Below are 27380 nucleotides of genomic sequence, written 5' to 3' on the forward strand. Positions count from 1 at the left end.
TGGCAGTGAAAAGACAGCATTTTTCTTTCTTTTTTTTCTTTTTAAATAGTGTCTTTTAAAAAAAACCAAACAGTCTTTAATAGCATGGAAGAAATCCCCCGGGCTGACTTGTACAACTCTTGACAAAGCAGCTGACTTCACATAATCAGTGCATAACTCACATGAACAAAGTTAAACTCAAGCTTAACTGAGCTAAACGTATGCAAGCAACAGATGTGTATGAAAACCTACAGGCACCATTGAAGTCAAAAAATCTTTTACTGTGGAATCTCAGAAGACCACACTAAACCTCTCCATCTAGTGCTTTGAGTAAAACTTCCTAAGGCGGAAAATACTTGCTATGGATACTCACATTGGTGTGGTTTGTTCTCATGCACAATGAAAGAATTTACCACACAGAAAAAGTACTACTATCTCCTTTAAAATAGTCATCCCATCTCCCCAACTGCAGCAATAATCATATTCAACTAAGTGTTACTACTGCCAATGAGTCAGTAACGACCAGAATCCAAAGTGCCACAAAACGAATGAAAAAGTGGACATACTGCTTTATCGTCTAAGCACATTCTGATTTGTCAATGAAAAATCACAATGCGCTTACCTTGTTTCAAGTAATAAAGGAGTTGAAGACCACTTCGTAGTTAGAGATGTTGTCACAGCCTTAGAATCTCCTTTTACAAGTGAAGAGCTGAACCAGATTCCAAGAATTGCAGTAAGTATTCCCATTTTATAGAAGCCTAAAAAAGACAACAAAGAAAAAGTTAGTTTTGCATTGTCTCTTTTTATAAATACAGAATCTCACACAATCAAAAACATTAAGGTATATTTTAAAATTCAGTGGCCCTTTTAATGCAGCACGAGTGAGATAATCGTAGTCTCACCCGGGCTTACAAAATCAGGAATACTATGAAAACGTGGAGAGAGACAAGGATTTTGAGCTCTGACTCCTGAGCTGCAATTAAACCTAAACCAATTCCAGCTTCCTCTGTGTTTATGCTTTCAAATAAATTTGCCTCTGTCCTGGGGCACCCACATCACACAGAGCTTTAAGTATTACAAATGGTGCCTATTTCAAATCGGGTGGAAAACCCACCCACTGTTCATTTTATGGGAGGTAAAGTCACATTTTGTATTTGCAGATCCATCGGCTGGTATACTAACCAATGTTGGAAGAGCCGGGCAAGGTTAAGTTTCACTAGTCAGCCCTTCAGGTTCTGCTGGCTACCGCGAACTTCTTCTCTGGGGAATGAAGAAACAAGCATCTCCTGGATGCACCAAGTACCACCGACTTCAGAAGCTGAAAAATGAATGAAATGATGAAGACGGTTTCAAATGGTACAACTTACTGCAAGATGACAAACCAAAAAAAGAAATTATGCCATTTCTTTATTGTACTTTGTGCGTACTTCCATGCCTATAAATCCTCTGGCCTCTACTCTTAAGCTTACAGAAGACCTGAATTCTCCTGTTCGCTTTCCGTTACGGTCTCCAAAAGTTCAAGCTTTTTTTCCCCCCTCCTCTGACTAAATTATAATTACTACACACCCAGTATACACCCAGGCAGTCTCTCACTTCTTCCTAATGTTTCTGGATAAATCATTTTCCATTTCCCCACTGCAACTGAAAAAAGAGCCCACTCAAATTCTGGGTATATCGCACCCAAACACCGGTCAGGATCTAACCGATGTCTCTCTTTCATGACGATCTCAATATAAAAAATGGTGTTTGCATGTGTGTTACATATCTGTAGCTAAAGCTCCACCTGTATGTAGGCAGATAAGACAAAATAAGATAAGACTCCCTTTGAAAATTTATACTACTCCAGCTAAAAGTTCAGCAGCCCTCACCCACTGCTCTTTCTGCATCTCAGTGTCCTTTCTTTCAGAATAAAACCAGAAACACCCTGCTATAATATATAAAGAGCAACTTGCTCAGCTACAGAGGACAGCTGTTTTCCACTGCACCTGGGAAGTGGACAGACGGCATCGCATGACACGAACAGCCACATCCACCAGCTGCGTGCGCCAAGGAGGAAGCGCAGTCAGTATTTGTGGAGTGACACTCTGGCTTCTGCCAAGCACACCAAAAAAAACAAGGTTTGGGGTTCCTCCTGGAATTGGGTCTTTCTTATTCACTGCAAATCATACCCAGTTGGCTGGAACCCATAAATGAATATACGCTACGGCATTCTTACAACCCAAACGCCTATGCTGCGCTCTCATGCCTGCTTTCCCGTTCTGTGAAGGGCTGTAATAAAAGCCTTTTTATATCTAAAATAAGGGGTGGGGGGGCGTGAAGACACATGTCACCTGATACCGGTTTAGCCAACTGAAAACCTGCAGATTAGAAATATCGACACTCCCTGAATAGTAACAGCTGTAAAACAAAGGAAAGACCAGTATCTTAGAGGAAAACAAAAATACACTGCGGGGAAAGAAGACGTAAAGGGCACAGGAATTGGCATGAATGACATAGGGAGACCCAGCCGTGTTCCCTGCGAGGTAACAAAGCAAAAACCCCCCTGAATTAAGACAATAAAAAGTGGATTTTTTTTCATGCCTCATTCCTAACTATTTTTCCTGGAAGTACTCGGTTTCAAATACAGTTGACTTCTGGAAACTCGCCCATCCAGCCTTGGAGAAAGGAATAAACCTTCCTGTGGCCACCAGCCCCACCGTGTGCTGCACGGGCCCGGCGGCCAGCGGGGGGACCGCCACGCCTGGGGGAGGGCAGGCCAGAAAAGGCCCGCTCCCGGGGGGGCTGGGCCCGGGGGTCGCTCCCGGGGGGGCGGTGGGCCCCTGGCCCTGCCCCAGCCCCCGGCAGCAGAACGCGGCGCTGGCGGGTTGGCGCAGGGACGCGCTGCGGGGGCTCCGACCACAAACGGCTCGTTCCGGCTTCCGGGCGGCGCCCAGCGGGCCCCCGCGGAGCCCTGTCCGCCGCGCCCCCGCCGGGAGCGCCTGCAGCGGGCGAGCGGCCTGAGGGACCGGCGGCCGCGCTGCCGCCTGGAGACAACCCCGAAACTAAAAAGAGCCGGGGCGGCCGCCCGCTGGGGCCAAGGGCGTTCGGCCCCGGGCGCGGCCCCTGCCACCCGCCGGCCCCCGGCGCAGGGCCGCCCGCCCCCGCCCGCCCCACCGCCGCCGCCCGGGGGGCCCTGAGGGAGGAGACCCAGCCCCCCCGCCCGCGCGCGGGTCGCCGTGGTAACCGCACCTGCGGGCGGCCGCCACGCTCCCTTCCGGCTCCTGCCGCTCCCGCCGCTTCCGGGCGCGCCGCTTCCGCCGCCGGGTGAGGGGGGCCGCGCCGCCATAGAGTCGCGGCCGGGCAGCGCCAGACTGTCCCCTGGCCGCCATCTTGGGGGGGGCTTGGCGGGCGGCGGTTCCGCCCGCTCCTCCCGCCGCTCGGCCCTGCGGCGGGGAGGGAGGACGGTCCCTGAGCGGCGGGACACCGCGCCTTCCCCTCAGGGTCCCGACCCCGCAGCGCCCATGCGGGAGCGGCGTCACCGGCGGCCCCGGTAAGGCGGCAGGCGGGGCGCGGGCACGTCTCGGCCACCTCCCGCCCCCACCCGGCGCTGGGGCCCGGCCGCCGCCGGTGGCTCCGGGAAGCCGCGGCCAGCTAGGCCGGCGGGGGAGCGGGGCGCGGGGGAGCCGGGGGCCCCGTGCCGCGCCGCTGCAGCCCCCCAGCGGCCTCCTGCCCCCCGCACGGCCCTGCGGGTACCAGCCTCGGCCCGCTGCCTGAGCGCGGCCCCGCCGGGCCCGGGGGCGCGCAGGTGGGTGAGGTCGGGGCGGGCGGAGCGCGGTGGGTTTCCAGGCCGTTTGTGCAGGCTGTGTAAGGCGCAGGTAATGGCAGAGGTGGAGCCCGTGTCTGTCGTTAATTACCTGGCAGCCTGGCCGGCTGGAAGGGGGCCCGCAGCTGTGCAAAGAACAGCTGCTTTCACTTGCTCGTTTATTCGCAGTGTAAACGTGAGGGGAAATCGAAAGCAGCATGTGGCAGATAATAAAACCCAACTGGTTTTTTAATATTCTCTGTGCCTTTTGGCAGCTGTCCATGCAAACTCCCTCTGAAGTGTCCGTTTTCCAGCCCCCAGATGCCAGCTCCATTTAGCCATGCTCTATGAGCCGTGTCCCATTACCCTTGCCACCTCCTGGGAACGCTTTGTAGCATTACTGTGACCTTTTGGAGCCATGGGGATAGGGGAACAGAACTGTTCATCTTGTCCAAGAGGTGCTGAGCCAGAATAAAGCTGGGAATCCAGCCGGGCAGAGTAACTTTGACAAGGGTAAAGGGCAGTGTCCGGACAGTCAAGCCACAGGACAGACCTCATGCCCTGATCGATGGTCACCCTGCACACGTCCAGAACGGGCCCCACAGCTGGCCGTGGCCAAAGCTTCCCCAGCAGCTGCCTACAGGGTTGTTCACAACACAGACCTGAAGGGTTTGCAATTACTCTAATGCAATTCTGTAACTTCAAGGTTTTCTTTTCTGTTTCATTTTAAAGCATCTCTGAAAACAACAGTTGTCTGTCTGACTTAATCTCTCAGCCTCCAGACACAAGGACTGAAGCGAGAAGTGTCACGGAAAGCAGTGGTATTCCACGCTGCCTGTAATGACGTGTGAGGCAGCCCTGCACGGGCAGCACCTCAGGGTCGCAACGTGCACCGACACCAAGGTTTGGGGGGTTATTTCCCCCCCTGTCCCAGCGAGGAGTAGCTGTTTATGCCAGAGACCACAGCGGGGTCGGGCGCTTGTTGATGCGGCCCGTTGGCTGGCACAGCTCCCTCCCCTGAACGCAGCAGCGCGGCTGCGCCTCCCGCAGGGCCCGCCCGAGGCAGCCCGGAAGCAGCCGGCCGTTCGCCGAATCCCTTCCCGACTTCGCGGGGCGGCTTGACAGGCCGGGGCTCGGCGGCGGGAGCGTGGCCCCGAGGGGGTGGGGGGGGATGTGCGCGCTCAGTGGCCGCCAGTTGGCCCCGCCCCACAGAGCGTTACCCAGGCAACGGCAGCGGCCGGCGGCCAATAGTGCGGCCAGGCGGGGGGCTCCGCCCCGCGCGCGTCTCGCGAGCTTTCTGCCTGCCGGGGCGCGCGCAGGGACTCCATCTCCCAGCACGCCCCGCGAGGAACGCTGCCACAGCCAATAGGGCGGAGGCGCTGGGGTGGGCGGGGCCGGCAGGGGCCAATCCGCCGCGGGCAGCTGCGGCGGCGGAAGCAGAGCTCGGTTCCCGGCGGTGGCGGCTCAGCGACGGCTGCCGCGGGACGCCCCGGGCACAGGTAACGCCGCGGAGGGCGCGCCCGGCACCGCCTCTCCCCGGCTCCAGAGAAGGGTTGCAGGTGGGGGGGCGGTGGCCGCTGCCGCTGCTGCCGCTGCTTCGGGCGGCGGCGGCGGCAGCAGCAGCAGCGAGGGGAGGGCGGGAGTGCGGAGCCCGCGGCCGGCGGCGGTACTGTGGAGCGGGGCGAGCGACTGAGGCGGTGGCGGCGGAGACGAGAGGGGCGGGGTGGGGCCCTGCGCGGTGGCAGGAGCAGGGCGCGAAGGGCCAGGGACAGGCAGGGCTGGGCGGCTGGGACCAGGGTGGGCGCTGCGGGCGGCGCTGGGTGCGGGCAGGGGCGGCCGTGCGCGCCGCCGCGCTGCCGGGAACATCCGGGCCCTGCAGCCCCTCACGGCGGCACGGCAGGGCGGGGCGGGCCCGGGCGGCACGGCCGGCCCTCATTGGCCAGCGCCGTCCTTCCCGCCATTGGCTCGCGGATTTGTGAGGTCATTATCACGGCCGTTCCTCATTGGCCGTGGGGGCCGGTGTCGGATTGGCCGGTGTGGCGGGCGCGCGCCGCATTGGCGCAGGGCTGGCGGTGCCGCTAGCGCCGCGGCCAATGAGCGGGACGGGAGCGGGTGGTGGGGCCTGCCGGGGGCGTCGCCTCCTGCCGTGAGGAGGAGGCGAGGGGCGGGGGCGGGGGGCGTGACGCGCCGTGACGCAACGCAACGTAACGGTCGGCGGTGCCCGCAGGCGGAGATGAGCTCGCAGCAGTTCCCCCGCTCGGGCGCGCCGCCCGCCGGCCTGGGACCAGCGCCGCCGCCCATCCCCACCAGCGGCTCCGCCGGGCTCATCGCCCCCGCCGCCACAGGTAAGCGGGCTCCGGGCCCTGCGGGGCCCCCGCGGCTCCCGCGATCCGGGCGGGGAGAGGGCGCGGCAGCCGGTCCGGGGGCTGCCCGGGCGCAGACGGGGAGAACGAGGTGACATCGGCATCGCTGCCGCCTCCCGAACGCGGCGTCAGAGCAGAGCGGCCCCTCGGCCCCTTCCAGCTGTACGCGGTCGCTGCTCCTCCGCCCCGCTCCTGCGCGCTTCCACGGCGGGGGGGCCGGGGCGGCGGGGGGCTGGGAGCGGGGCGGGGGTCCCCATCGCGGTGGCTGCCGGCCCTGCCAGGGCTCCGGGTTTCCAGCCGGCTGGGGCAGCGGCTCTGCTCGTGGGAGGGTTTGTGCTTGGTCTTCAGCTCGATTTTTCACCTACGTGACATATTAAACAAAGACTTTTTAATGCCACCTGTTTGATGTGGGACTTTATGGTGGCTTCTTAGGTAATTACGTATTTTCCAGTGGGAAGAAAAATTAGTCAGACTTTGTCTGGAGGACATGTTTAGGTGGGCTCGTGAGAGATTCCCAGTGTTACGGGGCCCATCAGTTCTGAGGGGAACTGACAGAAGCAGTGCCAGAGTTCCCGGGGTTTTCATCTTCAAAAAATGTATAATTGTAAGGGTGAATTTCTTTTATTTAGGCTGTTCCTGGCATCCCATCTCTGACCTGGTGGGGGACCAATGCGAACTTGTTAACCTATTTTACCTTTTTTCTCAGAGTTCCCTTTTTCTTTTTTCTGCTAGTGAGTGATGAATCAAGTCGCGACTCAGAGGTTGCTCCTAGAGAACACATTGGCTCTGGCAGCTCTATACAACCTCGAGAAGAAAAGCAAGAACCAGTGGTGGTTCGGCCATATCCACAGGTTCAGATGTTGACGCAGCACCACCCTGTCCAGTCTGGTGCCCCGGTGACAGTGACAGCACCACCAGCACATTTGACTCCAGCTGTGCCACTTTCCTTTTCGGATGGACTTATGAAGGTAATGAGGAGGTTCGCGATTCGTGGGGGAAAAAATACAGTTCATGTGAAGGGTTAGAGGGTCAAGCAAAAATGAATTACACTGAAAGCTTCCCTGCATTTGGTTCTTTGGCTTTCCTTGCGTGCTTCTGCAGAGTGTACACTGCCTCATGGGTTTATCTGTCCTATATGATAGGCTAAGGATTTCATAGCGTCATAGCATTATTTTTGAGGAGAATGTTTTGTCAGTCTCTGAAGAGAAGAATGATTTCAGTCAGGTTCTGAAATCTTCCCTTTTCTCTGCAGGAGTGGATGAGAATACCAAATTAACTGTTAATGCCTGGTGTCTGTAGGGGAATACCATACCCTTAACAGATTCCACTTGTGATTCATGCTGTATGTTAAAAGTTGCTTATTTCCAGTACAAAAGATGCCTTTCTTTGTGCCTAATGAAGATGGAAAAGCTCTAAATGACCAATATCCTTCCTTTCCAAATACTTAGCCATAGCTACCCTTGCACAAAGCTGACTTTCTGTCCAGGCTTTGACCCCCAAAAAATGGTTTCTGCTTCACCACTGCGCTGTCATTTGGAATTGCCAACATTTTTGTCTTTGTATTTCTTGTAGCCTCCCTTGAAGCCCACCATGCCCAGCCGGCCCATTGCTCCTGCTCCACCCTCTACTCTCTCAGCTCCCACAAAGGTTCCTGGGCAGGTCACTGTGACTATGGAGAGCAACATACCGCAGGCTCCAACAATTCCTGTGGCAACAATCAGTGGGCAACAGGTCTGGTTTTTGGTTTCTGGCTTTTTTCTCTTCCAGCTCACTACATGGTCAGATCAGTACTAATACTGGTACAACTGAGGTCGGCTTTTGCAGCAGGAAAACAGAGAGAGCAGGCTTCCTCCTTCGGTGGCTACTGGTTGTTGGATCAGTTCTGCCTGGAACATTAACCCTCGGTCTGTTATCACTAGCTCTTTAGAAAGCTGCTGATTTGTTGTAATTGCCCAACTGACGTAGCACAGTGAGGCTGTGACAGCAGAGCTGCATCCAAAAGCTGCTGTGCAGCCGAGTCTTTCCTTAAAAGCTCCTGCTGTTTCAGAATCACTTGGGAGAGTTGCTAGTGTAGACAAACTGCTGGGCTTCATCGCTGCAGTGTTCTTTAGCTCTCCTGGGAGCAGATTAGAAGAGACTGGTGAACAGCTCATGGTTTTGCAGTGTATTCTTATTAAAACCCTAGTGACAAAAATTGAGGGGGGGTGTGTGTAGATAATGCTTTAGAAATACTTTTTTTTTTTTTCCCCTTCTAATTTTGACTGCAGAGCCAGTCCATGTGATTTGAAACCAGTTTGCCTGAACACTCATCAGTAAATCTCTGAAGTCTCAGGGTTCAGATGTAAAGTGCCTTTAGGTGGATTTGAATTAGGCTGGCTAAATGCATGCAGCAGTTTCAGTGAACTTGTACTTTTATTAATATTCTGGAGAAGGCCAGAATTAGAATAGATTTAGTCTGTTACAGCATTTGCCAGGTTCCCACCATTCTCTCAACTTTACTGGAGAGGTGGTATGAATCTGTGCCTTAAATGTCACTAATGGCAGAAGGGCCATCTCTCTGGCTGGCATGTGGCTGACTGCTGGCTGGCCATCACCCATGTACCAACCAGAAAAAATTTATCAATGAAATGGATAAATGTTTACACCTTCCTTCCACCCACAGTGTCAGCAGGCTCTGTAACTTTATCCTGTAGAAACACCTGCCTCTTTATGCATTCAACTTGTAATGCATCCAACCTTTGTACACCAAGTATTTTTGTAAAAATCTCTTTCCTGTCTTTGGGGCTGAGATACAGTAATCGTGTGGCCATTGAGTCTCATCTGCACAGTTCATAATTTATTTTGGGGTTTGTAATTTCTTTAATTCTGCAGGGGCATCCTAGTAACTTGCATCATATCATGGCTACCAACGTGCAGATGTCTATCATCAGAAGTAGTGCTCCTGGGCCTCCACTACACATTGGAGCTTCTCACCTACCCCGAGGTAAAGATCGAGCTGTGTGATCCCTGACCTTTGTTCACAGCCTCTCAGGGGAGTGCATCCAGCCCTCGCCTCTAAAGTTCTCCTCGCGGCTGACATGGCTAATACTTCAGCTGTTAAAGCTGCTAGCTTTCTAAGAATTATGTTGCCTTCATCCATTTAGGGCAGGACTATGTGACAGTGTTTGAAATGCTGGCAGATACCAGAACGCCTGTTATTCTAGTTCTGCGCCATTAAATTGGTGAACACTTTCAAGAAAAAGCATACACTGGTGTAGACTGACTTGTCCTACAAAACGTCCCGCGTGTTCTTGGTAGCAAGTATCGCTCACCTGTGGCAGTGGCACCTGAGCAGCTGTGAGGCCTATTCTTGTACCCACCTGTCGCAGGCTCACTCGTGCGTTTTTGTGCGTGCTAACGTACCACATTGTGTGCATCTGTATTTACTCTTGAGCTGAATGCTGGGGATAGCTACAGGGTCTTGTCTCCCAGGATTTTGGTTGCTATGACTTGCAAAAGACGAGATCCACCCCTTAAAAGCAGCCCTGTGCTCAGTATGGTCTGTGTAATTTCTGACTTATGCGTTATGGGTTAGGTTTCTAGTTCAACTTCAAACTGAAATAAATTCAAAGTATCATTTATATTTGTGTTTCCTTTCATATTTGATGTTATTTGGTCAAGTCAAGAAAAACAAATTGACATAAGCAAAGACCTGATCCTCTTTTATGAGAGTAGTTGGAAGGACTGTGCACCTTTATTTGCAGCTGAAGTAAAATGTAGTGTACTTGACTGGCTTCTTGTGCGACAGCTGCCACAAACTTTCTATTGTCACTTAGTGCATTTTTTCTTCTTTTTTTCTTCCTGCTCCTTTTCTCTCAGCTTGAATATTAATTTTTGAGGTAGTAATTTCAGTTAGGGGCATCTACAGAAGCTGTGCAGTCTAGTTAATCAAATGATTTCAAGGCTATTTGCCTTCTGCAGTAATCTCTTATGATCAGGAGACAGCAAACATTATGCAAATTAATCAAATTGCAGGGTCAAAAGTTGTGGGGTTTTTTTATGTTTTGGGTCTCCTATTGCATGCCTATTTCTCTTCTGAACTTCATCAGATGCAGTGAGATTGTTGGTGTCAGGTCTTATTGACACAGGAGCCCAGTAATCGAACTGAATTACTTCTGCTGGCTTCCACAGCTTGTAAAAGATTGGATTTGCAATACAAGGTTGCTATAGGGGAGTAAAAAGTATCAATAAAGCCAACTCAAATAAAATAATACTGACTCTTCCCCACATATTTTTGTGGACCTTATGTATATTTGTTGTAAGCCTTACTTTTAAACCAATGTCACCTGAACTGACATACCTGTGAAGTACAGTAAAACCGCAATGCGTAGCAGCTGGTGTCAGAGTCTGTCTCTGTGGTCATATGGAGCCATTGGGGTGCGTGGTATTTTAACATGCTTGCTTTGTTTCCCAGGTGCAGCAGCTGCTGCGGTGATGTCCAGTTCTAAAGTAACTACAGTCCTGAGACCAGCTTCACAGCTGCCAAATGCAGCTACAGCTCAGCCAGCGGTTCAGCACATCATTCACCAGCCGATCCAGGCAGGTAGCACCCAGGCAGCTCAGCCAAACGCCGGCCACCAGCTCCAAGTTTCTCCTGGCACTTACTTGTAATACATAACCTGTAATTGCATTATTTGCTGGGCTGAGGCTACTATCAGCTCTCTTCCGGTTCTGTTTCTTGGCTACCAGTTTCTAGATTTCCTTTGTAATTTTTAAATGGTGTATTTTTCTTTGTGCCAAAAATTGGGGGTTTAACTGTCTCCAAAGTGCTTAGAAACTGGGAAGGTAAACTCAAGTTTTAAAGTCTGAAAAGTCTGGTGCAATAATGCTCATGTTGATGTATTCTTAAATATATGTATTGACACAGAATTTTTAAAATACCTCATTTTAATATGCTTCTGTATTTCTCAGCTTATGTACACATAGGAGGGGAAGACTGTAGCTATCATCTGCCTCCAGTAGTACTGGTGTCCAGTATTAGGATAAAGGGTTAAACATATTTACTTTGTGCTTTCAGTTAGTATCCCGATGTAATCCTTTTTGACTTCCTGTATATACTTGGGTTAGGGTTTCTTTTTATTCTGAAGGGAGCTGACCTTTGTGTTTTATTTCCTGAAGACCTTCATGGGATCCAGTCTTGTTAACTTTGCTGATTACTGATTCCTATGATGTGCATACTTTGAGAACCAGGACAGATCGGCTTAGGAGCTCTCAGATCAATTCAGAAAGACTGGAAATGTCTTAGAATGCCAAAACTTGGGGATAAGATACAGAAAAAACAGTTTTAACCGAGTAATTCTTAGTTATTTTCTAAATAGTGGAATTTCTTTTCTGATTGTGTCTGTCTGTCTTGTTTTAATAGTCTCGTCCTCCTGTAACAACTTCAAGCACTATTCCTCCTGCTGTGGTGGCAACTGTCTCAGCCACGAGGGCTCAGTCCCCTGTTATAACTACAACGGCAGCGCATGCTACAGAGTCAACGCTCAGGTAAGGGCGCGTTCAAACCTACGGTGCTCTGACTTTACCGAGGCTGCAGGAAGGGGAAACATACACGTTCACCATCCCGAGCTGATAATCCTCTAGATGCGGGATGGTACAATACAAAAATAGTGATGCTAGCACAGCGCAAATGCTTTCAGTTCTGTGAAGAAAAATTACTATAAACATGAACTGTTGTTCTGAGTTCTGAGAAGAAAAGACCTTAATCAATCAGTTTTGAAGTCCTGCTTCCTGGGAAGCAAGAGTTTCTGTGGCAGGAACTTGTGGCTAATTTGGCCCCGCTTTTTGTTATGAAGACATAATGAAAAATTGCACCTGAATGTTGACAAAGCATCCCTGACAGAATATCTCTTCTATGAAATGGTGGGAGTTACTGATAAGTCTGCCCTCTTAGGTGGGTATGCAGGGCAGATGGGGACAGAACAGTGTAGTTTGGACTACTTGTGCTGCTTTTACCATGTACTTGATAGCAGCACTGCTTGCGCAGTGGAGGAGACCAAGGCCTGATGTGCGTCCTTGTGTTTTGATCTTTCATATTTAGTATCTATGTGGTTGTCTTTATGATTGTATTTCTTTCTTTCCAGTCGACCCACACTGTCTATCCAGCAGCACCCGCCGTCTGCAGCTATCAGTATTCAGCGGCCCGCGCAGCCCAGGGATACAGCTACTCGGATTACGCTACCGTCTCACCCAGCTATAGGAACGCAGAAGCCACAGCTCCACACCATGGCTCAGGTAAACTGCAAGAAGGAAAAAAATCTCTTGCTGCTTGTAGACGTCTTTTTTGTTTGTATCTTGAGGGCTAAGTTTAAACACGGGAAAAGTGTTAGGTTAGAAGGTCACGTTCTTTACAGTGAATGCAACGTGATTCCATACTAAGTATATAACTTAAATGTACTAGTCTTGTAACTCAAAGGTTTTCTTTTCTTTTCATAGAAAACTATTTTCAGTACTGGTACTCCAGTGGCAGCAGCAACAGTGGCACCTATTTTGGCAACGAATACCATTGCTTCAGCAACCACAGCGGGTGAGTATTCATAATGCTATTGTGGGAGAGTTGTGGGGTGTGGGTTTTGTTGTTGCTTTTTGTTGGTTTCCTCCTTGAAGATGGAGCCTGAAGATGAACTTCTGAGGGAGTTTTTATTTCTGGTGAAGACTGCATTTGGAACTGCATGAGCAGACTTCAGGAGGGGAATTAATAGGTTGTTCAGGGAAGTTGTGGGTTGGGGTTTTTGCCCTCTTTATTTGGGTACAGATACACTGGTGTGATAGGGCTCCATAGAAAGATCTTGTATGGTTGTTTATTTTTCTCCTTTAGGTTCTGTGTCTCACACCCAAGCGCCTACAAGCACCATTGTCACCATGACAATGCCCTCCCATTCTTCGCATGCTACAGCTGTCACGACCTCAAACATCCCAGTTGGTGAGTGATTTCAGTTTTAGAGTGTGTAAATGGTGCTTCAGTTTTTCTGTTTATGCTGGCAGTGTTTGTGCGTATTAGCAAATTAAGGAGGGGAAGAAAAGCAATTCAAGCCAAGAGAAACTAACAGGTCTGCCGTGGCATAACTTTTTTTAATACTAGGAAGAAATGGATGTTCTAGGAGGAGGAGGTAATGAAATGACTCATTAACTTATCCAGTTGAATTTTTAGACATACTTGGGCCCTTTTGGCTTTTCAGAACCTGCATTGCATATACAAGAAGTTGTAACTACTTGGTGGTAGAATATGGGTTTTGTAATTGATTTTGTAAGTTCCATCCTGTGCTTCTTGAGGCGTTAGGTGTAGTCTAGTCGAGTTTGATTAGTGTGTTCATCTGGAGGTAAAACACTAAGGTCTAAAGGGTGGGAGCTTTATTTGCCTGGGTGTGGAATCTGCCTGACATGTTTCCTACAGAACTGCATGTTTCCTTCTGTTCTTCTGTGTTTTTCTGCTGACCTCCTTCTTGTTCTTTTTTTGAATTCTTGTTATATCTTTCCCTACCGTAAAATTTCCAAAGCGTGAAGTTTTTCAGTGTTTCCTGTAAAGCTTTTGTAGGTGTTTTCTGTGTGTACTTGTCTGCCTCAATCTCATTTCCCTTGATCTCTGTCAAGTTCTGCTTTGAAAACTTGGATAAATAAGTTCTTGACAGCAGAAAGGATTGGGCTGGTCCTAAAAAATGCACCAAAAAAATTTAACTTCATTTGAACACTCAAGTAAATGACTCTGTTAGCAAATGTAATTTGTATATGCACTTATAATATCCATTTCTTCTGGTAGAAATTGATGAAAAATGCTTAGTTTCCCACATTCTTTCTGCTTATTGAGGAAACCTGTTATCTGTGTGGTTAGGAAACCTTCTGGGGGTGGGGTGGGGTTTTTTGGGTTGGGGGATTTTGCCAGGAGAATTGATCTTGCCTTTGCAGTGTTTACCTTTCTTACATTCTTCCTTTGACTGTCAATTGATTACGTGTTTGTCTTTATGCAGCTAAAGTGGTTCCTCAACAAATCACACATACTTCTCCCCGGATCCAGTCTGATTACACAGCAGAGAGGAGTAACCTCATACCCCTCTCTAGTCACCGGGCATCTCCAAACCCAGTAGCAATGGAAACCAGAAATGACAACAGGTGGGGAGATAAGAGCTTTGTGACTGAGAGTGTGTGTGAGTGGTTTTTGACTATCGTGCTGCTTTTCTAGGTTCTGATGTGCTGGAAATACTGTATTTTAAAAACAGACGGGGGGATTTGCTAGTTTTGAATTAATCATGATGGTTGAGATACTTGATAGCTTATGACAGATGAGATTACAAAACTCAGGGAGTGGCCCACAGGCAGGGGCTGAAGACAAACTGTTGAAATTGTGTGTGTAACACTTGCTCTTTTTGATGCCTGTAGGCAGTCGGTGCCTGTCCAGTTCCAGTATTTCTTACCGACATACCCACCCTCTGCCTACCCTCTGACTGCGCACACCTACACCCCCATTACCAGCTCGGTGTCCACCATTCGCCAGTATCCAGGTAAGACCAAGCTGGCGTTGTTCAGTTGTTAGTTCATGTACGAGCTTCAGTGATGGGAGAAGCTAAGAGGCTTTTCTGCTTGATTCTGACAATTTGTTACAAAGAGTCTTTGATGATTTGTTGGCTGAGTGGAAAGCTTGTGGGGAAGGGGTGTTGAACTGCTCAGAGGCCTGTCTGCTAAATACAGCTGATAACAGTTTTCGCAGGAGTTGTTTCACATTTGATATCCAAGGGCGTTTATCTCTGTAAGTAAAAGTTGTGGATTATACAAATCAAAACAGTTCACCTCCTCCCATCACAGAGCTGGTTTGGTTTGTTCTTCATTCCCTGGCGCTCTGACAAGGCCCTTTTAGTCTCTTTCCACATGAGGGTACAGTTTGAGAGAGAAACGAGAATCAAACCCAGAAAAAATAAGCTGTGTTGCACAGTTTTGCATTAGTATTCCATTAAAAGAATGGAGCATTTAATGTTTGACCTGTTGCAGTAATTTGCAGACAGTCAAAAAAATAATGTGTAATGTTGAACCCACATAGTCAACCCTAACTTAGGTCATTCTGTGACAAAATTTGGAGCGCTTGTACCTTACAGAGTGGTTTAGGACTGTTCTCTATGTGGTAATTCCCACAATCCAAACTGTAGAAATACGCCTGATTTGGATTTTCATGGAAATGTGCTGGCAGCATCTTACCCTACGGCGGTATAGGGGGAATTGGGAAGAACTTGGAGGCAGCAAAGCCCGTTTGCTGAATGGGAAAGTATACTCAGTGGATGAGTTACTGGGGCCTGCTCTTTCTGTCATTGAAATTCCAGTGAAAATTTGCAAGTCTTGGCTATACCTCGTGTCAGGATTTGAGGTGTGCTTCAGGATGATTAAATGACTTGCAAAAGGGATGGGTGAGCTGCTTCTGTACCTTCCTGTACTTTGGCTGAAGGTTTTTAAGGAGAACGTGCAGGTGAGTGGTGGTGTTTGGTGTTGGCAGCTGTGCTTGGGGCATGGTGACAGAGCCCCTGACAGAACATGGCTGCAGACTGTCAGGAGTTCCAGTCGCGGCAGCGTTAGGCTACCATCACCCCAATAGGCTAATTTTTAAAAAAGCAGATGTAGGTTCTTAAGCAGGAGCTCATTGAGAGAGGCATTTTGCTTGTCAAAGTGACATGAAGCAGTAGTACTGTGAAGGTACTATTTGTGGCAGTAACTGGTGACAACTCAAAGCAGAGGATTCAGCGTATGAGGAGGGACATGCACCTGTGCTGAGCACAGCCAGGTGAGGGCTTAGGTAAAAGTGCAGAGGAGACTTCTGAAAGATCACTGAGATAAGGAGCATTAACGCAGAATTTTCAGGAAGTATGTTGTCTTTGGCTTTCCAGATGCTGGTTGTGTTTTATATAGTATCCCAAAAGGATTTTGTTGAATAGAAAGTTATGCAACAAGAATGTTTCGCATAAGGTGTTCCACTAAGGGAATTAATGTGCCGTGCTTTGTACAGAAGCCATTTTCAGAGACCTGGTGCTGAATTTCAGTTTTTTGACGGCGGTTTTTAGAGTGTCGTGTCAGCACAAGAACTTGATCGAAATCCTGTGACATTGACAAAAACAGCTTGTTCTGTGATGAGAGGGCTCTCCATTGTTAGCAGGCAAGTCCATTGTTGGCAAGTTTGCCCTTGCATTCTGTGCATGGCTGCAGAAATTGTGGTACTGTCCTGTAAAGACTGGAAATCTGGAGAGCTGGGAACTGCAGGTAGTCTCACAGTGTTGTGAAGGGCTGCCTGGGAGAAATGGGTCTGTAAAGGTGGAATCGTAGTTGCTTAGAGCTGTAAATTCAAATAAACGAATTGAACTGCTTAAAAGAGGTGCTTTGTTGGCAACATTGTTCTGCCACAAAAATATTTCGTGTTCGTTTGAGCTATGGGATCCAGCCTATAATTTTAAGCCCTGTTCTGAACCATATAAGATTGTACTCGATTTCAGAACAGTTTGTGCACTTGCACTGAGGAAAACTTTTTTTAATATGTGTCTGGGGAAAGGGGATAAGGAAGTAAGCCCTGTTGTAAGGTATTACACCTGAGTCTCAGCTTTCTCTGCTTGCTTTTGTACAGGCAAAGGTGAGGAGTTTTTTAACTGGTGTAGCAATAAGTTCTGTGGAGAGACTGTCTTTTGAAAAGGAATGGCTTAGGCTTCTGATTTTTTAATTTTTTTGGTTTTAAGCAGAGAAAAAGCTGAGTGTTGGTACTTAGAAGTATTGTAAAATAAGCGAGCAAAAATAGCGCACGGCTTTCTAAGACTGGAGCCTGGGTACAGAAATGTAATGTGAGTCTAGAGTTAAACTTGATCTTTTCTCTCTTGTTGCATTTTGGAATAGAATGGAAATAAATAGTAATGCTTAATTCTTCTGGCGGACACTCTGGCCTCTCCCCTCTCAAACTGTACTACTGCAACAAGCAGGCTGGCCAATTAATTTTCCAAAGCAGAACAGTGTTTGGAAGTGCGTGTGTGAGTGTGGTGCGGGTGCCGAGCAGCGCGCAGGGCCGCTGTGACGCGGTGCTTGTGTTGCTGCTCCCAGTGTCAGCCCAGGCGCCCACCTCGGCCATCACGGCTCAGACCGGTGTCGGCGTGGCCTCCACCGTCCACCTCAACCCCATGCAGCTGATGACTGTCGATGCCTCTCACGCCCGCCACATCCAGGGCATCCAGCCAGCACCAATCAGCGCCCAGGGCATCCAGCCAGCACCAATCAGCGCCCAGGGCATCCAGCCAGCACCAATTGGGACGCAAGGACTGCACCCCGCTGCACCAATCGGCACGCAGGGACTGCAGCCGGCACCAATCAGTGCTCAGCAGCCACAAGCTGATGCCAAGACCTCAGGTAAGAGCAGCGGGCACAGCCACCATCCCTGGGCACAGCCACCGGCCTGCGCTCCCATGGAGCCGGCCTGTTCTGTGTTTGCTGTGGCTCACAGTCATCTTGGCAGTCTGTGTGGCCCAGCAAGGGCACTGAATACACTCACACGCATGTTCTCCCAGCAATTTTTTTTTTTTCGTACATCTTGATTCATTTTTTGAAGCATGGTGGGTGGAGTGCGTGGGTGGCCTTGAATGGGTTGCTTCCGCGGAAAAGACTGATAGTGCCTGAGCTTAAACAGTTCTTTACCCACGAGGAGAGTCTTGTGGGAAAAGTCATTTACAAATAAATGATGTTCTCCAAACTATTCTGCTATGCGTTAGATCACAGTAGCACTTAACACACGGCCAGGTACCTTCAGCAGTCGGTAACCTGACCTTGGACTGCGACAGAAACCATCTTTCATTAAAAATGGGTCTGATGAAACCCCAGCAGCTTACTGAAGAAATGGGATACAGCAACCAAGAGAATGTGCTGTTGCAAAGCTGGCAGACGTATTGCGTGGTGAATTCCTGACCGTCTAAACACTCTGCATCAGTTGGTTGGCCAAACAGGCTTTGGCAGGAGGTCACAGTGTAAACACAGCCGATGGTGCTTACTTACAAGTGGCATGTATTGCCACATAGACTGTACCAGGTGTGTTACTCTGTTGACGCAGTTGTTGGTGACTAGCAATTTCTGTGTTTTCTATTTCTTCTGGAAAAGATTATTTACCTAGCAGCAGTTGTTAGGCAGGAGGTGGTTTCCATCTTCCCTGCAGAAGGTTCAGTGATCAGATTGCTTGTAGCAAAGGTATTGCTTACAAAATAGCCTGAAGGTGCTGCGGTTAAAGATTGAGGGAGTCAGGGGAGCGCGGACAGCGTGCACTGGCAGACACCTGCTTTGTCACCAGATTTCCTTAAGTAACTGCTGCTTTTTCCTCTCTGTGTCTGTTCTTCTTGTCTGCTGTGTCAATGTCCATCCTTCCCAGCAGTAGTCTTGGCAGATGGAGCCACCATTGTAGCCAATCCTATTAGCAACACATTCAACACAGCTTCTGCAGCAACTACAGTTGTGCAAACCCATAGCCAGAGTGCCAGTGCCAGTGCACCAGCCCAGGGCTCTTCCCCGCGCCCCAGCATCCTCCGGAAGAAACCAACCACAGATGGGTGAGTAGAATTGAAGGTGACATGTGAATGACGCGTCTGTGCAATCTAGCCTGGCTAAACAGAGTCATTTCAGTGGAGATACTAGCAGATTATTCAGTCAGCAGTAGTTGTGAGTAACCCGCTGATCTGTGAAACACCCTTTTCCTCCCCCAGGGTAGGATATAGCTCTCTTTTACTGTCAGTAATAAAATAACAATGGTTTGTCTCTTAGCTGTTGAAAGTGACCTTTGGAGGGAAAGTGGATTTGAGGCTTTCTTGCTTAGTGTAATAAAAACAAAGAGTTCATGATCTACTAAAATTAGAATGGTGTGCTTTGTCTTCAGTGCTTTTCTTGGAACAATATGTGGATGAGTAGAAAGGATAGGATTAGTACCCCGCTGTGAAACTTGATTAGGAAAAAGGGAGGGAGTAACTTAAACTCTTAAAATATTTTATATTGTCTGTCTGATTTTAAATGCATGAATAAATAGGCAGTTTTAGAATTAATAATGCATGTCCTCCCCACTAAGGACTGAAAACATTTGCAAATTGTGTTCTATGAGACTAAAATTGCGTGTTTTTTTTATTTGGGTGGAAACCATTTTTAAGGCAGAGAAGCTGCAGGCTGTAGAACTGAAACAAATTAAAGCAGCAGAGGTAGATCACTAAAGAGTGTTTCCATTTGAGACACTGATTATTTTGGACAACGGTTTGACTCCCGGCCCCACAGGAGTCTCAGGAGTCTCTAAAATGCTTTTCTGTGTTAAGCCCTGTGCTGCCTGACATCCACGTTCAGGCCTTGAGGTCTTGGAGTCAGGCCTGGACACAGTCTCCTCCCACTAAACAAGGCAGGTGCCTGTCTGAGCATTGTTAAGTTCCAGATGATTTGCTCGGTCTTGAGATAGCAGCGGGGGGCAGTGGCGTGGGCAGTGCTCCCTTCACCCCCTGGAGGCCCAGAGAGATGCTCCGACTGGCAGGGTGAAAGTAAAGCTGGCGTTCTTGGAGCTGCCCTAAATGGTGGCGAGACTCGCCGGAGCAACTAATCTTTTTATCTTTGAAGACAATAAAACTTAACATCTGATTTGAAAAGTAAAATGAGACTCTGTAGCAAGTCAAGTTATGCGAAAGACAGAGCTGTAACTCCTGTCCTGGTTTGGGCAAGAGAGGGTCGATTCCTTTGCTCTCGGTGGTGGGGATCTTAGATCTGTGTGTCTCTTACAGGCTGGCAGTCCGGAAAAGCTTAATTCCACCCCAGCCACCTGAAGTAGCTAGCACGCGTGTCGAGAGTACTATGCGAAGCACATCTGGATCACCAAGGCCTGCTGGGTAAGACTTTAGGAAACAACAAACTGCATAGTAATAGTTCCATTATATTTGTTTGATTTGCGTTCTTTGGCTACTGAAGCAGTTTCCTTTCTTTTGGGAAAATTTTATCTATTTGGAATCTGTCAGTGTGATGACTTGGAACAAACTTGACTTGTTCTGCTGTTGCAAAGCTGAGGCAGTAGCCTTTTAAAAGCTGTGGCTATGAGCTTCCATATAAACAAACAAAGAACCCGCTGCTGTTGTAAAAGAGAAGCCTTAACTTTTTTCTGTAGTACTTGGAAGTTAGTGCTGAAGAAAGGTAAATGGAGCTTCTGCCCTGCTTCATTTGAGATCAGTGGCTTTACAATTTACTGTTTTATAACAATTAGCCACAGTGGGAGCCTCTTGCAAACAGAGGGTGGGGAGCAGTACAACTTTGTGTGAAAGTTCCTCTTGTCTGCATTGTGCAGCTGCCTTGATACTTTTACAAGTATTTCAAAGTTACCTGGAATTAGTCATGAGATTGATTGTTACAGTGAGTGGAACAGAATATCATCCATAATAAATACAGAGGATTAGAAGGAGAGCAGAGGAGGAAATGTAACTGAGGTGACACCGTCTCTGTTAAACACATGAATGAGCCAAGGGTTAGTTGCGGGTGCAGGAAGAACTGGATAGTCTGAGTGCAGCTTGGCCCTTTCACTTTGTGCTAGGTCGCCATGACTGAGATGCAGTTGACTTCAGCTTGTTTTTTTTCCTTTGTTTTGTTTTGGTTTTTTTAACATTACAGTGCCAAGCCAAAACCTGAAATTCATGTGTCCATGGCCACTCCAGTCCCTGTGTCTATGGAGGCAGTGTCTAACCAAGGTGGGGAGCAGCCCACCATTGCTGTCCCCCCTACCTCGCAGCAGCCCCCCTCTGCCATTCCAACAATAATCGCAGCAGCCAGTCCCACATCGCAGCCTGCAGCAGCACTGTCCACCATTCCAGGAGCTGTCCCAGCCGCTCCACCAACTTCTACCACAATTGTGGCAGCACCTGCTCCTCCATCAACCATGAGTGGTGCGCTGTCAGCAGTGCTGGGTCCTGCCGTACCGGAGATAAAAATCAAAGAGGAGGTGGAGCCTATGGACATCATGCGACCGGTGTCTGGTAGGTGGTGGTTAATCATCAGGTTGCTACTTTTGTTGTTGAGACAGTGGAGGAATTAAGAGCGTTTCAACACAGCCGTCCTGAAGATGAAATCACATCTCTTCCGTGGTAGCACCAAACACCAGTTAAAGGGTTCCCTCATCCCTGTCACTTAAAGTTTTTTCTCTGTCCTCTCCCTAATCTCCCATGAAATCACTGTGACTGCTTCGTTCATGTTCAAATGATCCAACTCCAAAGAGTCGGTGCAAATTCGATGTTTAAAACACTCGCACACAGCAGCAGTACCGGTGTATTATGGATCAGTTCAGTTAACTTCTGTTTCCTTGCAGATCCTACTGTTCAGGTCCAAGGGCCTGTCTTGTATGTGAAGAATTAGTGACCAGGGTAGGATTTCATAGGGTACTCCTGTGATTCACTGGTATTTTTCTCTAGGACTTCTTAAAATATTAGTTATATTGCCTTCCTTATCCAGCTTGGCCATAGTTGCTATCATATGGCACGATCAGTAAAGTTCAGATCCTTATGGATCTTGGGTCAGGCACTCTGTACTGTGGCAAAATGACACAAATGCATCCCACATGCCTGAGTGTCAGAGTTCTGTTTTAGTTGTTGGTTTCACCACTCTCCTTCAAGCTGTATGTTGTCCTGTGAGGGAAGAAGCTGCTTGCTGCAGGTGTCTCTGGCGCACAGCAGATAGCATTAAGCTCTTCGGGGTTCTTTTGTCGCTTACTGGCAATTGTGGGTATGCCAAATTGTCAGGTAATCCCATCCCAGAAATTTTTTGCTGTAGCCTTAGTCACAGCTGATTGAGCTTATCCTTCCAAGTGTCAATGGGTATTCCCTCAAGCCACCCGCTGCTCTGCTGCCCAGCGTCAGAGGCATGTTCAGTGCTGCAGTAACTTACTGGTGCGATGCTCTTGACTTGGTGGTACAGGCAGACCCTTGCGAGGAGAGCACTGCAGGCTCAGTTTGCTTGCATACAACTCTGCTTTTATTAGTAGGGGAAAGGAACTTGCTTGCTGTTGACTGTGATCCACGCTGGATTACGTACAAAGATACCTTTTTTGCAGTAACGCAAGACACATTAGCATGGATTCCTTTTTGTAGCATTAAACTAATACAAGGTTTAAATATGAAGGAACTGAGGGACAGTTGTCTCTGCTCTCATTCTTACACTAAAGATCTTAGCATATAGGCTTTTCCTAGCGATTGCTGCTGGCTTAATGTCTGGCCTTCTATGCATATGGAGCTGAAGTGCTCATATACTTCATGCTCCTCACAAGGCGCTTGAACAGGAGCTACTGTTGGAGGTAGTGTTCAAACAGTGTTAAGTGTGTTGCATTTACGCTGCTGATGGTTTGGGTTCTTGTCCTCTTTCCTTCCCCTCAGCAGTCCCTCCTCTGACTACAAGTACTGTGTCTCCATCTCTGGCGTTGCTGGCCAACAACCTTTCAATGCCTCCAAGTGATTTGCCACCTGGTGCCTCCCCGAGGAAGAAACCCCGTAAGCAGCAGCATGTCATCTCCACAGAGGAAGGGGACATGATGGAAACCAACAGCACTGATGATGAGAAATCCACTGCCAAAAGTTTGCTGGTGAAGGCAGAGAAGCGGAAGTCTCCTCCAAAGGAGTACATAGGTAATGTCATTTCTGATGTCTTTGTTTTCCCAAGTCAAGTGTCTGTTTCTCAGAGAAGGTGCTCTGTCATTCTCCCACTTCCTAAATGTAAATAAGAGAGGATCCAACCGTCTGTTCCCCCGCACTTTCTGCATAGTGATGTTAAGGGAAAACGACCTTTCTCAACACGTAGAGCATAGTTTTGTGTGGGGTGGTGCTTACTGCGGGAGTTACTGTGTCACGCTGATCAACTTTCACCTACTTAACAATAACAACACAGTTCTCCCTGGATCCTTTTCTAGATGAGGAAGGTGTAAGATACGTCCCTGTGCGTCCAAGGCCGCCGATCACGTTGCTCCGTCATTATCGCAATCCTTGGAAAGCTGCTTACCACCACTTCCAGAGATACAGCGATGTCCGGGTAAAAGGTCAGTCTGTTGCTTGTCGTTGCTTGTACTTTGACAGTCCCATTCCTCTGGGATGAGCCGCTTCAGCGCACCTTCTCAGGGTGCTTTAGGAGCATTCTTAGCTAGCTGCTGTTGATAAGCAATCCCACAAAAAGGTTTTAATTGCCATTTGGAAAACAAGGGTTGATCAAGTGAGCTAATGAGTTTCATTAGCTAGATGTTGCCTAAATCTCTTTCACTCTCAAGATGGAGGAAAGAAGGGAAGAACACTACGTACAATTAGCTGTAATTTTGTAAAAGAAAAAGTCAAATGGTTATTGAGAAAGCTACTTATGTACAGCGATAGAAACTTACTAAAAGTAATCTTTAAAGAAATGACATGCTACAGTGATATGTACTGCAGTTTACTCTTCAAATTTTCTTACTCCCTAAGAAACTTGCCAGGTTAAAAAACATTCTGGATTTAGTGTAACTAGTCTTGTCAACTAACAAATGGACTTTTAAAGATTTTTTTTTTTCCTAATAGGTGGAAAATAGAGATCAGATACTAGTTTTTAGGCCTGTTAGCTAGTATCTTCAGAATCTGTAAGCAGATTGGATTTTTACAACTATGTAAATATATCGAGGAGGGAGTAGATACGTATTTCAGTGGTAAAGGATGGACCTCTCTTTGAGGCACTGAGCACTACATTCTTTAAATGGGGAGAAAATGGGATATAATACAATTTTTCTGGAAATACCTGTTAATAAGCGAAAGCAGCGGTCAGATATATGGCAGATGGGTAGCTGTTTTCCTGTCTGAATCAAAACGTTGGTCATACTCATTTATTAGGATGTATGGAGAGCAGGATTTGGGTTCATGGTTTTGTTTGAGAAGAGAGGTCTGGGAAACTCCTGAAATTTAAATAACATGTCCTTATGTTTGCGGTGACAGAAGAGAAGAAGGCTATGCTACAAGAGATTGCCAATCAGAAGGGTGTGTCCTGTCGTGCACAAGGGTGGAAGGTCCATCTCTGCGCAGCACAGCTACTACAGCTGGTAGGTGAATGGGCTTGGCAGCTCCCTATGGCACGGGGGAACACGGAGTTGCGTAAGACAGGAGGATGTTTTCACAAGCTCAGGACATGGCCATTGGGAATACCGTAAAGGAGCTGGTGTGTAGTGCCCAAAGGGAGTGGGACGTGCTTTCCCCTTTCTCAGGAATGTGGCGTAAGTGGCTTGGAAACTTAGTGTTGATTTTGATCCAGACATAAGAGCTGATGTATTTTGTACAGATGATCAAAATTGGCAACTCCCTCCTGCTGATGCACAGGTCTGAAGAAGCGTCTGTTTGGGATGGTGCGGCTGATCTGAGGAGGCAGCACTGATCCACATTCCTGGATGCTTCTGTTTCAGGTTGGGGGTGAGGTAGGTGCTCTGCATTCTAGCACCAAACTCCCCAAAACCTCTGCATTCCTGGAATAGTATTGTGAGAAATAGGGGAAACAGTTCTGGTTAGGGTCCATGTTTGTTCAGAAGTGGAGCGATACTGTGAACAGGATGTTAGTAAGATTGATAGTGCCACACTACATCAGAGGCTCCATCTTCTGAATTACTAACATGAGCAGCTGAGAGAGGAATGGATTGTCATCTTCTCTGTGTAGCTTTCTTAATGTGGGCGAATGTTTTCGGGCCTCGTGGTGAACCTTCTCATGAAGTGCTGATGTCTTTTAGACAAACCTGGAGCATGACGTGTACGAGAGGCTGACTGCCCTGCAGGAGGGACTCATTCCGAAGAAAAAGGCGGCGACGGACGACGACTTGCATCGAATCAATGAACTGATACAGGTAGGCTCCTGTGGCTTCCTGACCCAGCAGAACTGCTTTACCCTTTGTTACAAAATACCCCGCTGTGGTTAGTAAGAGCTAACGCTGGCTTATGAAAAAAGAAATCACATAGGTACACTTACCATGTTTCCGGTGTCAGCGGGTACAGGCAGTGTTAGGAAAAGGTGCAGTGATTGCTTAGACTGGGCTATCCGCTGTTAATGACAGCTGTGTTTCATTTCAGGGGAATATGCAGAGGTGTAAACTGGTGATGGATCAAATCAATGAAGCTCGAGACTCCATGCTAAAGGTCCTGGATCATAAGGATCGTGTTTTGAAGCTTCTAAACAAGAACGGAACTGTCAAGAAAGTGTCCAAATTAAAGCGGAAGGAGAAGGTCTAAAGCCAGGAAAATGACTCTGGAAATGGAGAACGTGTACAGAATGGAGTTGAACCTTTTTGTAGTTTGGGTTTATTTTTAAGCAGAGCATCTGAATAAAAAAGGATGAGTTTAGGGAACAGATGGCAACAGATGGACATGTGAAGCCTGGTGACCTGAAGGGATTGTCACTGATCTGTCATAATGAACAAAGATTTCTCTCAGGCTCATCCCTTTTTAAAGTCTTTCCAGTCCCATTTGTTTAACCCTCCTGATGTGTCAGTGCCTACTAACTGGAACTAGTAATGCGACGTGTGGTGGACAGTGCTCCCCTGTTCTACAGCAGAGGGGTAAATGTACACAAGGTGTGTATACACCTGTAACACAGGAGATTCTGCAGGGGACACCAGGAGGCTGACATACAGGTATCAACCCAGACAGCAGCCGTGCCGCAAAGCATTGAAAATTGCATCACTCTGTTACCCCAGTCAGTTCTTGTTCTTCTGACCTTCCAGTGTCTGAAGTAGCCTTCTTAAACCAGTGCCACTGCACTAGGAGATCTGCCGCCACATTCAGAATCTCCCATGGTTCAGAAGTCCTAGCTGTCAAGTTCCAAAAGAAAAAAAAAGAAAAAAAAAAAAAAAAAAAAAAAAGGAAAAAAAGGAGGAAAAAAAAAAAGGGGGGGGGGAGGGAGTGATTTCAAAGTGATTTTGTAGTGTCCGTGTGTGTGTGTCTGTGTTGGTGCTCTGGGATACTTGTTCTGAAGTACCTCTTGCAACAGAGGACTTCCTGTAGCTGGTATAATGTTAATTATATGTACCACATACATCCTGAAAACATTAATAAAGGACTTCGAGGTTTTTGTATGCGAGTAGTCTCTATACCTTGAGACCAGTGAAACTATTCAACCTGTAAACTCAGAAAAAAGTTAAAGCCTTGAAAGGAGCCTTTTGGGGAGGAGAGGCAGAATGTTGGAATGTTGTCAGCCTCGTGCTGTGAAGGGAAGAGTAAATTAATTCATGATTCAGCTCTTAAAGATGCAATATTAATTGCCCCCCATGCACTTGTGTGTTTAACTTTTTGGAAAGTGTGCCAAATCGGGTCATTTTTAGTCTCCACAGCAGGAGGCTTCAGTTGTTTAATGAACTAATTCTGTTTTAAGAATACTTGTTTAACTCATCCAGTTACAGGGCTACTACCTTGACTTTATTTGGAACTGAGTTCTTTCAGAAGTTAGCGTAGAAAAAAAGGTATTTAATTCCTTATTTCTGATACTATTTTTTTTTTTTAGAGAAGTAGAAGGTCCATATATATAGTTCTTGTGTTTTTAATGCATGCAAAACAAACTTCAGATTTGTCTCAATGGCACTCTCATTTTCAGATTAGCTTGATTTTACTTCTTAAAATAAAAACACTTTCATTGTGAGATAAAAGTCTAGTATAATGTTATTGTAACTCTGGTAATGGGAAAGTTCTGGTAATTGATTGCTAATTTCCTTGGCTAGAAGAGAACACATCAAAATATCTCCACAGCTTTACAAGCCCACAAGTGTGTATACGTGTGTATGTTGAAATGCATGAGACTGGCACAGCACAAAGGAAAATGGGAGAGGTAAGACATGCAAAGGTGGGAATCAAATAAACTGCTGCTTATTCACCTTGTATTTTGCCTCAGGAACAGATCATGCCTAACTGGGCAAGTATTTGTTTGAGGTTATGGTAATAAAACACTTGAGACCTTAGATGTTCCCAGGTTCTCAAAGACTTTTGCAGGAAGCTCGCTGACGATTATGAAGTTGCTTTTTGTAGGGTTGAGAACTGTTTAGTACGGTTGGCAAAGGGCCTTTGGATGAAATCCAAGGCAGCATCGGCAACAGGTGAGGTGTTTGAGGAGGGAAGGATTCTTTTAAGGTTTGCAGAAGTTTAAAAACTTGCTCTTAAGCCTTCCTTCTAAGCTATTCTCATATGGAAAGACTCCTGTAGTAACCCTAGTTTTTATAAACTGGTATTCAAGGCTATCATCTAGGCTGT

At 47.8% G+C, this 27380-nt stretch overlaps 2 protein-coding genes and 1 long non-coding RNA gene across 8 annotated transcripts in view; 2 read left to right on the forward strand and 1 right to left on the reverse strand.

Annotated features, from left to right (window-relative positions):
- The window catches only part of LOC130158061 (uncharacterized), a 35150-nt gene extending 33914 nt beyond the window's left edge, over positions 1-1236 (forward strand). The window contains exon 4 of the long non-coding RNA XR_008825144.1: positions 1140-1236. This is a non-coding gene — a long non-coding RNA (uncharacterized LOC130158061). The remainder of the gene's footprint in view (positions 1-1139) is intronic.
- The window catches only part of UGGT1 (UDP-glucose glycoprotein glucosyltransferase 1), a 46221-nt gene extending 44932 nt beyond the window's left edge, over positions 1-1289 (reverse strand). For both annotated transcript variants that reach the window (XM_056358383.1, XM_056358382.1), the window contains exons 1-2: positions 1162-1289; positions 602-737 (exon numbers count right to left, since the gene is read on the reverse strand). In XM_056358383.1, coding sequence (XP_056214358.1) covers positions 602-726 — 125 coding nt within the window. In that variant the 5' untranslated portion in view covers positions 727-737; positions 1162-1289. The remainder of the gene's footprint in view (positions 1-601; positions 738-1161) is intronic.
- A 3833-nt stretch (positions 1290-5122) lies between these two features.
- SAP130 (Sin3A associated protein 130) lies at positions 5123-26215 on the forward strand. 5 transcript variants are annotated; one of them, XM_056358073.1, is made up of 21 exons: positions 5123-5259; positions 5988-6105; positions 6856-7091; positions 7696-7854; positions 8995-9106; positions 10577-10701; positions 11525-11649; positions 12246-12396; positions 12598-12688; positions 12980-13084; positions 14127-14268; positions 14536-14657; positions 17218-17520; positions 18527-18704; positions 19905-20009; positions 20779-21140; positions 22530-22778; positions 23060-23185; positions 24099-24202; positions 24878-24991; positions 25215-26215. In XM_056358073.1, exons 2-21 carry the CDS (start codon positions 5994-5996, stop codon positions 25371-25373), a joined length of 3180 nt encoding a protein of 1059 aa, XP_056214048.1. In that variant the 5' UTR covers positions 5123-5259; positions 5988-5993; the 3' UTR covers positions 25374-26215. The 5 variants fall into 5 exon arrangements, with proteins under 5 accessions (XP_056214048.1, XP_056214045.1, XP_056214044.1 ...); XM_056358070.1 differs by having other exon boundaries at positions 5146-5259; positions 22533-22778; XM_056358069.1 differs by having other exon boundaries at positions 5146-5259; positions 18530-18704.
- The last annotated feature ends 1165 nt before the right edge of the window (positions 26216-27380 follow it).

The sequence above is a fragment of the Falco biarmicus genome, chromosome 13 (genome assembly GCF_023638135.1).
Source record: "Falco biarmicus isolate bFalBia1 chromosome 13, bFalBia1.pri, whole genome shotgun sequence".
Lineage (NCBI taxonomy): Eukaryota > Metazoa > Chordata > Aves > Falconiformes > Falconidae > Falco > Falco biarmicus.

Bases quoted from the DNA above. Each gene is read 5' to 3' on its own strand.
- SAP130 (XM_056358073.1), top strand. From the start codon at position 5,994: ATGAGCTCGCAGCAGTTCCCCCGCTCGGGCGCGCCGCCCGCCGGCCTG. The intron at 10,702-11,524 runs GCAGGTAGCACC...TTGTTTTAATAG, and splicing joins TCATTCACCAGCCGATCCAG to TCTCGTCCTCCTGTAACAAC. The intron at 17,521-18,526 runs GTAAGAGCAGCG...CATCCTTCCCAG, and splicing joins AGCTGATGCCAAGACCTCAG to CAGTAGTCTTGGCAGATGGA.